Source organism: Pristis pectinata, chromosome 1 (genome assembly GCF_009764475.1).
Source record: "Pristis pectinata isolate sPriPec2 chromosome 1, sPriPec2.1.pri, whole genome shotgun sequence".
Lineage (NCBI taxonomy): Eukaryota > Metazoa > Chordata > Chondrichthyes > Rhinopristiformes > Pristidae > Pristis > Pristis pectinata.
Window position 1 is genome coordinate 88,332,154 of NC_067405.1, and position 12,957 is coordinate 88,345,110.

General features: G+C 47.9%; 1 protein-coding gene across 2 annotated transcripts in view; it reads left to right on the forward strand.

Annotated features, from left to right (window-relative positions):
- The window catches only part of plekhh1 (pleckstrin homology domain containing, family H (with MyTH4 domain) member 1), a 130,323-nt gene that overhangs the window by 75,892 nt on the left and 41,474 nt on the right, over window positions 1–12,957 (forward strand). For both annotated transcript variants that reach the window (XM_052020199.1, XM_052020207.1), the window contains exons 12-15: window positions 128–238; window positions 361–447; window positions 3,919–4,077; window positions 8,649–8,729. In XM_052020199.1, the coding sequence (XP_051876159.1) occupies window positions 128–238; window positions 361–447; window positions 3,919–4,077; window positions 8,649–8,729 (438 nt within the window). The remainder of the gene's footprint in view (window positions 1–127; window positions 239–360; window positions 448–3,918; window positions 4,078–8,648; window positions 8,730–12,957) is intronic.

A 12,957-nucleotide genomic window follows, 5' to 3' on the forward strand; every position in this document is an offset into this window, starting at 1 on the left:
GACTCCGAGACCACCTTGGACGATTGCCTAACTTACTGGTCAACTTTCGAGTCACTTCTGTGCTCTTGAAACACAGTGTGTTCCCTCAGCGGACTACCTGACCCATCCACCATTGTGTTGGTTGCAGGAGCCTTTGGAAAAGTCTGGGTACCTACTGAAGATGGGAGGCCGGGTAAGGACATGGAAAAGGCGATGGTTTATGCTGAGGAACAGCGAGATCCTGTACTACAAGTCACCTGTAAGTAACCCTGTCCCGAGTGGAGGCGTTGAGATGCACTGAGAGCTGTGGTTAAGTTGAGGCGCGTGGGATCCTATTCTTTGACGCTGCGCTAATTCCCGAGGACCGTGTTGTGCTTCCAGAGTGACGTCATCCGCAAGCCCCAAGGCCGGATCGAGCTCGGCTCCTCCTGTCGTATTGTGCGTGGGGAGGGAGCTCAGACCTTCCAGGTAAGGGTGAATGTCAACTACTGGAAATACCACTGTGCGCCCACCCCTTCCCCCTGTTGGGAGTGACCGTCCACCCCTCGAATAACCCCGCCACACCCACTACCTCTCACCACAACTGTTCCTCGCCAGCCTCCCACCTTCTACTCTGCTGACGTATCCTAACTTGTACGTGTCCTGTCCACGTACAGTATATACTGTAAAATCCCTCCCCCTCCCATGGACCGTTTCTCAACATAACCCCCTTACAAAAGCTCTGCCTTCCTTCAGTTCTGGCCTGCTCCGCCTTGCTTTCTACACCGTGGCATCTGTGTCTTCAGTTATCTGCACCCTCTCTGGAATTCCCTCCCTGAACTTCACCCCCTTCCTCACAGCCCTCCCTCACAACTATTCCTTCCACCAAATGTTCGGTTACCCACATTTGCCTTGCCTTGCTTGGCCATCAGAATTTGCCTGATCCCCTCCACTTTTTTAAAATTATATATAGTCTTTCAATGGATTTGGGCTTCGCAGGCTGAGCCAGCATTTAATTGCCCATCCCTAATTGCCCTTGAGAAGGTGGTGGTGAGCTGCCTTCTTGAAGAGCTGAAGCCCTTGAGGTGTGGGTACACCCACAATGCTGTTGGGGGCAGAGTTTCAGGATTTGGAAGCACCAGGGAGTTTTCGCTGGACACGGCTCTGTTCCTTTATTTCACAGTAAGGGAACAGAACGAGACACAGTGTTCAATTCTTAGCTTGCTCGGTAAAGAGTCCTGAGCCCTATAGATGGCCACATCAGTGGGTTGCATTACCTAATTTCAACAGAACAGAAATGGAATAACATTGTGCGTTAAGCAGCCCTGGACAGAGACCACCCTGGTTTTGTCTGAATCCCTAGGACCCGAGGTGAGGAAACTCAGTGGGTTTTCTGTCATAACTTAATGCCGTTGTGGAGAGCAGAGCAAGCGTTTAGGGGAGCAGCTTGGGGACAAGCGGGGAGGATAAAGTGGGGTGGGGGGAGATAAGAGGTGTGGGGAGAGGATTGCAAGGGGAGATGAGCATGAGGCAGTGGAGGGGGGACCTTGGCGATTGTGTGGAGGGAAGGGGGGGTGGGGGGAGATGATTGGTGGTTGGGGGGGAGGATGGTTGAGAGATGATCAGAAGTTGGGATGTGGGTCAAGAGTCAAACGAGTGGAGTCTGGGAGATGATCCGGGGACAAGGTGAGGAAATTGGCAGGAAGGGGTATGTGAGGCGGTCAGTGACAATGAAAGGTCGAGGTAGTAACCCAGTACAGGAAGATGGACAGATGATCCAGACATGTCCCAGGTAGAATCAGACACTCTAACAAGCATAGAAGTTGGCTCGATCCACTGTTTCCAGACCGACTCCAGTGCTCCGGCCCACACCACCTGCCGCGCCCATGGACAAAGTAGAATTTTGCACGCAGCAGTGATTATCGTGATGGAGTTCACAGTGCACACAGAGAAGCCTGATCCAAAATCTGGCTGTGGGCTCCAGCCGCACAGTACGAGCACGTACTATGTAGTGCAAAAATCATTGTGCTGCCCATGGGAATATCCAAGCCAGTAATTCTGCCCAGTGCACTGAACTGATCACTATGCCCTTCCAGCATTCAGGTACCTGCCCATCTGTTGGTTCTCTGCATCTCTGACCACTCACATTTTTCCAACACTTTCCTGTCTATTTATTACCTTTCTGCTGCCGTTCAAAGTCAGGCATCCAATGTGATGGTTGTGAAGTGCCTATCCAGTACAGAGGGTGTGCAAAGACACAGTTTCAAAGTATGAATGTTCAAACTTGGAGTCATACAGCATGGAAACAGGCCCTTCGGCCCAACTGGTCCATGCCGACCAAGCTTCCCATCTAAGCTAGCCCCATTTGCCCGCGTTTGGCCCATATCCTTCTAAAAGTTTCCTATCTGTGTACCTGTACAAGTAGCTTCTAAATGTTGTTAATGTACCTGCCTCAACCACTTCCTCTGGCATCTCATTCGATATACTGACCACCCTCTGGGTGAAAAAGTTGCCCCTCATGTTCCTATTAAGTCTCTCCCCTGTCACCTTAAACCTCAGCCCCAGGAATTCTCATTCACCCTATCTATGCCCCTCATGATTTTATACACCCCTATAAGATCACCTTTCATTCTCCTAAGCTCAAATGAAAAAGTCCCAACCTTCTCAACCTCTCTCCATAACTCAGTCCCTCGTCCTGGTGACATCCACATAAATCTCCTCTGCACCCTTTCCAGCTTAATGACATCTTTCCTATAGCATGGTAGCCAAAGCTGAACATAATATTCCAAATGTAGTTTCACCAACGACTTGTACAACTGCAGCATAACATCCCAACTTCTATGCTCAGTGCCCTGACTAATGAAGACCAAAAAACTTCTTCACCACTCTGTCTACCTGTGATGCCACTTTCGGGGAACCATGTAATTGTACTCCTAGGTCCTTCTTTTTCTTTTTCAATCTTTTTATTAGTTTTCAAATTAATACAGATTGATATATAGCATCAATATTTATACATGTAATACAAAGAGATCAGGATAACAATCATAGCATATATAATCATAAAGAACAATAAAATATTTTTAAAATCTGCAGATCCAACGATCTCTTAGTGAATGAATATAATATAAAAGAAAGGAAAGAAAAAGATTTATTATATAAATTTTTTTTAAAAACCAAATCGATAAAAAAAATTATAAACAATATAAACTAAACAAAAAAAAACTTTTCAAAAGAAAAACAAACAACAAAAAAAGAGAAAAAAAAACTGGGCTAAAATTTCTCAGTAGAAACAGAGCAATATTATGTCGTCAAGTCCGTTCCTCCAAGTTGGAAAGTTATTGAAAGGGGATCTACATCTTGTGAAAATAATGAATAAATGGACTCCAAATATCTTCAAATTTAAGCGAAGGATCAACAGTACCACTCCTAATTTTTTCCAAGTTTAAACATGATATAGTTTGAGAAAGTAGGTCCTTCTGTTCTACAACACCACCCAGGGCTTGACCGTTCACTGTGAAAGACCGACCCTGATTTGTCTTCCCAAAATGAAACACCTTACACTTATCTGAATTAAACTCCATTTGCCATCCCTTGGCCCACTTACCCAGCTGATCAAGATCCCTCTTTAAATCCTGATAACTATTTCACTGTCAATGATACCACCTATTTTAGTGTCAACTGCAAACTTACGAAACATGCCTTGTACGTTTTCATCCAAATCATTCATCTAGTTTGTAGATCAACATCCAACTATCCAACATATAAGAACCAGGAGTAGGCTGTTTGGCACTCGCAGCACAAGAGATGTGTTAAGATCAGTATTCCCCAGAGCACACACTCCCCAATGGGAGCACAGGCTTCATCATGGTACGGGGGAGCTCCCTAGAGATCACAGCCCTCGCACAAGAGATCGTAAGGGAAGACTCCTAGGATGATTTCTTGTGGTTCTACTTGCTGCAGCTGGTGACGGAGAGCAGGACGTACTACCTGACTGCCGACTCCCCCAACATCCTCGAGGAGTGGATCCGCGTACTACAGAATACCCTGAAGGTTCAGCTGGCCAGCCCGGCTGGCTCTCAGGCCGAGTGGAAGCCGTCCGTCCGTGGCTGGCTGACCAAGGTAAGGGGCTGATGTGGGCTTTGGACAAGGTGAATTGGGCTTCAACCTGCCACCTCGTTGACCTTGCCTTGAAATTTCACGGCACCCAAGAGGGTTCATTGGCCTGGCAAAAGGGCACCAAGTACTGTGGTGCAAGAGGAAAAGGTGCAACATGTTCTCATGTTCCTGAGATCAGGTTCAGTGGGTAGGGAGGAGGGCGGGGTGGGGCGGTGCACATGGTGCGTGGGTAGGAGGGTGTGGAGAAGGAGGGACGATCACTGTGGAGTTGTGAGCAGTGGGGGAGGGCCAGGAAGAGTCTGATGAATCTCCAGTGTGAAAGGTCTGGAAGTGGCTGTTGTTGTGTTTCATTCCAGGGGGAGAAAAAAATTACTCAACTTTCCACTGTAGAATGGTGAAAAAACCCCGGCATTGTGCGATTAACGTTCTAATTGATTGTGTGTGGGGGGTGAGAGTATTCATAGCGAAAGGCAGGGTCCTGTTCCCCAGTAGTGTGCAGTACATCTCCATGACAACCTTGGTATAGGCCTCAGATTTAGCAGACTCCAGAGCCAAGTCACCCCTCAGGGACTAGGAGGAGTTGCCTTTGGTGAGCCACTGACCCAAGGCACTGTCTGCCCTCTGAAGTGTACATGGAAACAAATCATTGACGTTATTCAGGGGAGCGCTCTGTGCAATATTTGCTTCTTATCTGACCAAATTCCTTATTGATGTTCACGGGGCCGTCTTGTGTGCTCAAGAGCATCAATGAGAAAGCTGATACAGCTGGTAGAGTCGCTGCCTCACAGCTCCAATGACCTGGTTCTATCCTGACCTTGGATGCTGCCTGTGTGGAGTTTGCACGTTCTCCCTGTGACCGTGTGGGCTTCCTGCAGGTGCTCCGGCTTCCATGTCCCAAACTCGTGCAGGATGATGGGTGAACTGGCCCTGTAAATTGCTCCTAATGTGTACATGAAGGGTAAATCTAGGGGGTAGTTGGTGGGAATGTTGGGAGAATGAAATGGGGTAGCATAGGATTAGTGTAATTGGGTGGTTAACGGTCAGCACAGACTCGAGTAGGCTGGCTATATCCATGCTGTATGACTCTATGATAGTCCCACCATTCTATGGTATTGTCGTCCCTCCAGGGACTTAAAGCTCAGTGGATTGGGAATAAGGGTTTCTCAGGTGCTCATGGCTTCTGCCTTTGGGCAAGACTTAGTCCATGCAGTAACCCGCAGTGCGTGTGGCACCCTGACTGATTGGCACGAAGAGGTCAACCCTTGAGAGAGCTCAGTGGGTGCAGGGGCTGGGCAGGCAGGAGAATGTGACTTGTTTTATTGTCTTGCAGACCAGGCAACAGTGACCCAGCTGCTGCTTTCACACTCTGCCCAATGTTCTTCTCTGGTGCAAAGGGGCACTTTTTACAGCAACGCGGAGGGCAGCTGTGTGATGCCGAGGGGGCTTCTTCAATTAATGACCGAAATTTCTGGAAACACTCAGCATGTCAGGCAGCATCCGTGGAGAGGGAAACACTTAAGCTTAATGATGATAAGTTACCAGCCTGAATCCTTAACTATTTCTCTCTTCACAGATGCTGACAGAACCTGCTGAGTGTTCCTGGCAATTTTGGTTCTTATTTCAGCTTTCCAGCACCTGAATATCTTTTGTTCTGGTAAAAGTTGTTTGCAAAGAAAATCGTACAGAGCATAAATCAGACTGCATTCACGCTTAATGGAGGTTCATTCCAATGAACATCCCCCACACCCAACTCCTAATCCAGGGGTGAGAGCTCTCTTGCACCTCTGCACTAAATCCCTGCACCTTGGGGTTTGGTAACAGCTCAAATCCAGTGGATGGCACGTCTGTGACAAGCAGGCGCTGTCTTAATACAAAGCCCGGTGCATTCAGTCCGCCAGATGTTTCGACCAAACAGCTGCTTAGAACGTGAGGATAGAGAGCTGGTTCTCTGGGATTCTCAGCGGTCACGACAGAACACTTTGAAGTTGGCGCCTGTTCAAAAGCAATGTTTAGGCAAAACCAATTAAACAACTTGGACCGGTGCCAGGCCAGAAGAATGTGCACCTCCCCCTACTCTTTATTTCTGAGATGAGTTTCACATTAACGGTTTGCTTTCTATTAGTACACAGGTCTCTCCTACGTGGCTTCTCCTCCTGGAACCTTGGCAACAAACCCCCCCCTCCCCCCACAAGCCCTCATCCAGATGTGGAGTTAACCATTTGTTACCCTCGGCAGGGCTGCTTTTAAAACATTTCCAGGTTGCCATCAATGACTGGCTCAGGAACACCCTGTGGCTGCTCAGAGACATGGGACACAGCAGCAGTGGGCTATTCAGCCCTTCCAGACGCTCCTCCATTCCGTATAATCACAATTCCCTACATTCCTGTTCTCTCCTCATACCTTTGAAGACTTCAAAAAAGTCGTTCCACCTCCTCCTTAATCCTATCCAGTCATATCCTCTACAGCTCTCCGTGATAGAGAATTCCACAGGTTCACTGTCTTCTGAATGAAGAGATGCCTCATAAATATTTTCCTCCATATTCTGGGACTGTGACTCCTCGTTCTAAACACTCCCAGCCAGGGGAAACATCCTCCCTGCATCAAACCCGCTGAGCCCTCTAGGGAGATCAGATTGCAGCAGGTGACCAAACACTTTAGAGGCCCCTATCTATTCCCCTCATGATGTTATAAACCTCCTCTCATTTTTCTGAACTTCATTGAATATCAACATATGTAATCATTCAGCAGTCCTACTGTCCCAGGAGCCAGTCTTCACTGCACTCCCTCTTCAGCAGGTATATCCTTCCTTTGGTAAGTAAGCCAAAACTGTACGCGGTTTTAGAGTCGTAGAGTTAAACAGTACGGATAAAGGCCCTTCAGCCCAGCTCGTCCATGCCGACTAAGGTGCCTGCCTGAGCTAGTCCTATTTGCCTGTGTTTGCCCCATATCCCTCTGTACCTATCCGGTCCACATACCTGTCCAGATGTCTTTGAACCGTAATTGTACCCACCTCTACCACTTCCTCTGGCAGCTCATTCCATATACCCACCACGCTCAGTGGAAAAGTTGCCCCTTAGGTCCCCTTTAAGTATTTCCCCTCTCATCTTAAATCTATGGCCTCTGCTTTTGGATTCCCCTACCCCAGGGAAAAGACTTATCTACCCTATCTATTCCCCTCATGATGTTATAAACCTCTATAAGGTCACCCCTCAACCTTCTTATGCTCCAGGGAGAAAAGTCCCAGCCTACTCAATCTCTCCAGATCTGATCTCGCCAAAGCACTCTATAATTCGAGGAAGATTCTTTTTGTCTGGACTTCAGATGCTGCAGGGACAGCGTTTCTTGCAGTGCAAAGTGGAATTGAGGGTGCAATATTGTGGAGCGTGAAGCAAAATCTCTTTTTCCCCCCTGTACACCTGTCCTCCTCTTGGTATGCTGGCTATGGATTCGCTCTCAGTTCCTGGCCAGTAGGCTGTTCCTCAGGTGTGCACTGTCAGCTGGCAGGAGGAGGTGACGGGCCTCAACTGACGAGCACGTCCACACGTTTTCACAGCAGGGCTCCACCTTTAATGGACTCTCAGGTGCAACCTCTAAACTCCATACCTCCAACCCTCCTCCAACTCTAGCCCGTTCTGCCTCTCCTGCCAGTGGGAACCGTGCCTTCACCCATTCAGCCTCGAAGGCTGGAATACTCTCCCTAAGTTTCCCTTCCCTCCTTAGCTGCTCCTTAAATCTGGGCCTCTAAAGTGTTTGGTCACCTGCTGCAATCTGATCTCCTTTGCCTTGATTCCCTTTAGGTGATTCCCTGCCCTAATATCCATTCGACGCTATATAAATGTGGATTGTTGATGTATTATCAACCCCTGCTCCACCAGCTGGAGCAGGGGTTGATAATACATCAACTATCTCGGGACAAACCTAGGGCCTGCTAATCTTTGTGTCAATCCTCTCGGTTGAAGGCTCTTTGCTTTTGTTTGAGCTCTGTTGAACATTAGGAGCTGCTTTTGTTTTCCCCCAAGGCTGAAAGTTGCACATTGTCAAAAAGCAGCTTGCTTTAACCTCGTCCTGTGTGTATGATTGTGATGAGTCTTTTAAACTACCTCCCTTGGTGCTTGTGAACAGGATCAGCAGATTCTGCCCAGCTTAGAGGGGGGTGCTGGTAAGCTCTTGTTTCAGCAATGGTGTTTCCACAAAGACATTTCAAAAATCCTCGATATGCAGTCCCCCTCCCAAAAGTTTAATTGAAACTTTTTGGCTCAGTCCTGGATGAAGTTTACAACAGTTGTGCCTCTAACCCTGAAGCATAGCCACTTAGGGAGAGATTGCTCCCAATCTGAATACCCACAATTTTAAATGATGGAAAGTGTTGGAAAGTTGTTTTTTTTGAATCCCAACTAATCAAGAATCCAACTTTCCTTCAACATTTTATTTTCTCCAAGGTTAAATGATGGGAAAATGGTATAAGGTTTGTAGTATTTATCTGATTGTAAATCCAGACTCAGATGTCCTTCAGTTCACTTTACACACACTTGCACAAAGTACTGATGGTTCAATGTTCTTCACATGCCTTACAGGTGAGACATGGCTATTCCAAGCTGGTCTGGTGCACTCTCATAGGGAAGATGTTCTACTATTTCCGGAATCAGGACGACAAGGTACTTAAAGACTACTGGTAAAATGACCCAGAAATAGACTCCGGTCAAATGATTGAGGGACAGGTGGGTCCATTCTGCTGCCTCGTTGTGGTGCAATATGAGCAATCCACTGCGGCTGCTTTGGGTCCCTGCCTGATGTAAGGCAAGAAATGTACCAGCCACGCGTGGCTAATTGAGGGTAAAAAAACACGGCTAACCTTTTGCTGATAAAATGATAATGTGAAGAGTGGAGTGGCATTGGTGGATGGAAAGAGGGCGACACAGTGGTGCAGCTAGTAGAGTCGCTGCCTCACAGCTTCAGGAACCCGGGTTCAATCCTGACCTCGGGTGCTGCCTGTGTGGAGTTTGCATGCTCTCCCTGTGCCTGCATAGATTCCCTCCGGGTGCTCCAGTTTCCTCCCATGTCCCAAAGTTCGTGCAGATTGGTAGGTTAATTGGCTGCTATAAATTGCCCCTAGTGTGTAGGTGAGGAGTAGAGTCTGAGGGGAGTTGATGGGAATATGGGACGAAGAGAGGACAGGAATAATTAATGAGGGAATGGGATTGTTTTGTGAGCCAGAATAGACTCGATAGGCCAAGTGGCTTCCTCCTATGTTGTAAGGAAGTATGGAAATAGAGACTGTGATTATTCTTTGATAATCTTGAAAAGTTTACTCCTGAATTGGGGTAGATATTTGTCAGTAAATATGCAGCTGGGAAGTATACTAGCTGTGGTGTGTTACTGGACGTGTACCAGTTTCCACTAAAGGTAGTGCACCAGGTAACATTGCATTGCCATTGCAATACCTGTGGTGGATCAGCAATCTCTAAGAAATGACGTTTGAAATGTGCAAATGCAGAATGATAAAGCCATTGGAAAGGAGGTCGGTGGTGTTGGGCATTCCGATCTTGGAGCTGAGCGGAGGTGAACCTGTTCAAAACATCAGGGATACCACAGTTTGGGACTGAGTGTGGTCTCGAAAGGATGTTGAACTTAATGAGATCACTTGATATTGATCCATAAGATGATGGCACAAATGAGAATCTACAGTTCCAGAGAGAGTCTATTTCCACTGAAGACTAGAGAGCTGGGTGTAGGTGTTTGAAGTGATAGTGGGTTGTGATGGAGCTCTGTGGATCCATGTCTCTTGAAGAAAGTCCTCATTCTGCTCATTATGTCTGTGGAGGTGTAAGATGAGATATCTTTATTAGCCACATATACATCGAAACACAGTGAAATGCATCTTTTTGCGTAGTGTTCTGCGGGCAGCCCACAAGTGTCGCCACTCTTCTGGCGCCAACATAGCATGCCCACAACTTCCTAACCCATACATCTTTGGAATGTGGAAGGAAACCAGAGCACCCAGAGGAAACCCACGCAGGCACAGAGAGAACGTACAAACTCCTTACAGACAGTGGCTGGAATTGAACCTGGGTCACTGGTGCTGTAAAGCATTTTGCTAACTGCTACACTACTGTGCCTGCCCATTCTGAAGTCTCCATTCGCTGCCATGTAGTTTCACAACAGCTCTTGGTTTTTCTTCAGCTTCCTTGATGCACAACATCTGCATGCATCAGCCAAAACAGCTGGATTACCACCTTCTGGGAAGACCTCGCATTTCAGCCCGGGCATTATGTTCTCTGTCCAATGGACTGGCAGAAAATTCCATTCACAGTGGTGTTGTATTGTTACCGATACCTTGATATCACCACACCTGGCCTCATGAAGAGAACTGTCATCGTTCACTGGTTAGACTTTCTCTCAGTGTCCCAGGTGGTTGCATAATAATCATTGAACTACCATTTTCAATAGCTAGCTCATTGGTGCTGCAGCCTCTAACCCTGGTCTGCCACTGTCACCTCCCCAAGGCTTCTGGCTCAGTGGTCTGTTTGGAATGTGTCAATGCACCCTAATGTGTGAGTGGCTCCTGGACCTCGGTGTCCATTGCTAGGATCCCTTCTAACACTCAATCCCAGTGACTCCGTCCGGTCCACTCCCAAGATTGATGGTGCAAGCCCATAGCACATAACTATAACTATGGGCGGCACGGTAGCATAGCGGTTAGTGTGACACTGTTACAGCGCCAGCGATTGGGGTTCTATTCCCGTTGCTGTCTGTAAGGAGTTTGTACGTTCTCCCATGTCTGCGTGGGTTTCCTCCGGGTGCTCCGGTTTCCTCCCACATTGCAAAGACATAAGGGTAGGTTAATTTGGGTTTAAAAAAGAATGGGCGGCAGGGACTCATTGGGCCAGAAGGGCCTGTTACCACGCTGTAAATAAAAAAAAATTTTCTTTTTAATTTAAAAAAAATTTATAACAGGCAACCCTAACTCATCCGACTCTCCTAGAGACCCAACTGTTCAAAACTCCAAGGATCTACCTTGCTCAAGTGCTTTAAGTTTTTGCCCCACCCCAGCGGAATGGGGTGAACGCATTTTCGATCCAGGTCCTGGCCTACAACAGACTGATTTGCTGCACTTATTTTTTGTTGCTTCCCGAATCAGTAAGATGGCCTTAACAATACTGCCCTTATCACCCTCCTGGAATGTGCAGTAGATATCATTCGGCACTCCTGCTCCCACCTCTTCATCTGATTCTACTATAGGTAGAGCAGTCTAGTGGACCCATTCCTCAAACTTGCGTCTGAGCCAAATGGAGACGACTGTCTTTGGACAGCTGTTTTCCTCAGGGTCCCGCACCCCGTGCAGCATGCCCCACCCAATGACACCTTCAACGAGCAGTCTGTGGAAGGACGGCTTCCAGAACATTCATGGCAAGGCCTCCTGCCCTTTACACTCTGCTGGTTTCCCACTGACCCCACATGACACTCAGCTGTGAAGAAGACCACTCTACCATTAAAGACTGTTCCTTATTGCATCTAGGAACCATGCCCTGTGCCATGGTTTTAAGCCCCATCTTGATACTGGCAGCTGCTCTACATGCTCCCTTGATCATGTGGTGCAGCGTAACAAGTAGCTTCATCTCTCAACCTCCAGTCCACTCACTGTTTCCCACAATGTTGCTCAACCAGTAGACCTGCTGCCTCACAGCTCCAGAGACCCAGGTTTGACTCTGACCTCTGCTGCTGTCTTGTGTGAAGTTTACTCATTCTCCTTGTCACCGAGTTGGTTTCCCCCGTGTGCTCTGGTTTCCTCCCACATCCCAAAGACGTGCGAGTTGGTAGAATTAGTTGCCCTCTAAATTGTGCCTAGTGTGTAGAATCTGGGGGAGGTTGATGGGCATGTGAGAGAGAATAGGTTACAAGGAAATAAGTGGGAGAAGGGGGCTGATCAGAATGCTCTGAGAGCTGGTATAGATTTGATGGGCTGCATGGCCTCCTTCTATGTTGTAAGAAAACATGAGGACGCCTGATGTCAAAGTTACGCCCATTAACCAGTGCCATCAGCCCAAATGCATTCACCAACCATTTCCTCCAGTCCCTGGTTACACATGCCAAACATGTAGCTCTCAACGAAATCTCTACCAGTGTGAGATTGCAATGGCCCTTCAAGGTTTTCACTGTGTCCTTCTGTGTGACCTGTCAGTAGTCTGTGGGGCGGAGAGACTCACCAACACCTCCCGCGTCTCCACCCCGACCTTCAGCAACACCGCCACCTTCCTCTCTCCGTGAGCGGCCATGTTTCTCTGCCATACAGTGTATGCCAAGTATGCTGCTGTGGTTGGGGTGAGACTAGCCAGATATTGAAGGCCTGGAGGTAACAGAGATCCTTGGGATTGCCAAAGGCTTGAGCTTTATGAAGGACTAAGAGAACCGGAGGTGTGTTGTGTCATGGTATCTGGAGAGGTGACGTACTCTGTCCACACAAGCAGTGAGTAAACGAGAGTCATTGTGAGGCTCAGTCATCCTTTAATAAGTTCCAAGGCAATGCCCATACCAGACGCCTGTGCCAGTGCAACACTTGGTTCATAGAGAGAGACGGCACAGAAACGGGCCCTTCCACCCGCCGAGTTCAGGACGATGATTGCTGGGATGGGGGAACTGGAGCCACGCCTGGAGGAGCACTTGTACTTTGCCTGGACCTGCACCAAGAACTTGAAGCTTCTCTCTCCTGTGCTGGTAGAACTGGCAGTGTGCATACGTCCCAGACCCAGAGCCATCTTGCTCAAAGCAGCAAGCTAAGTCCTGCAGGTGTGGGAATACACTGGTTTGTATATTTAAATGGGCCCACTGCCTGCAATTAATTAGAGCTCACCATCCACTAGTAGGCCTCAGTGGAAATAACAGTTG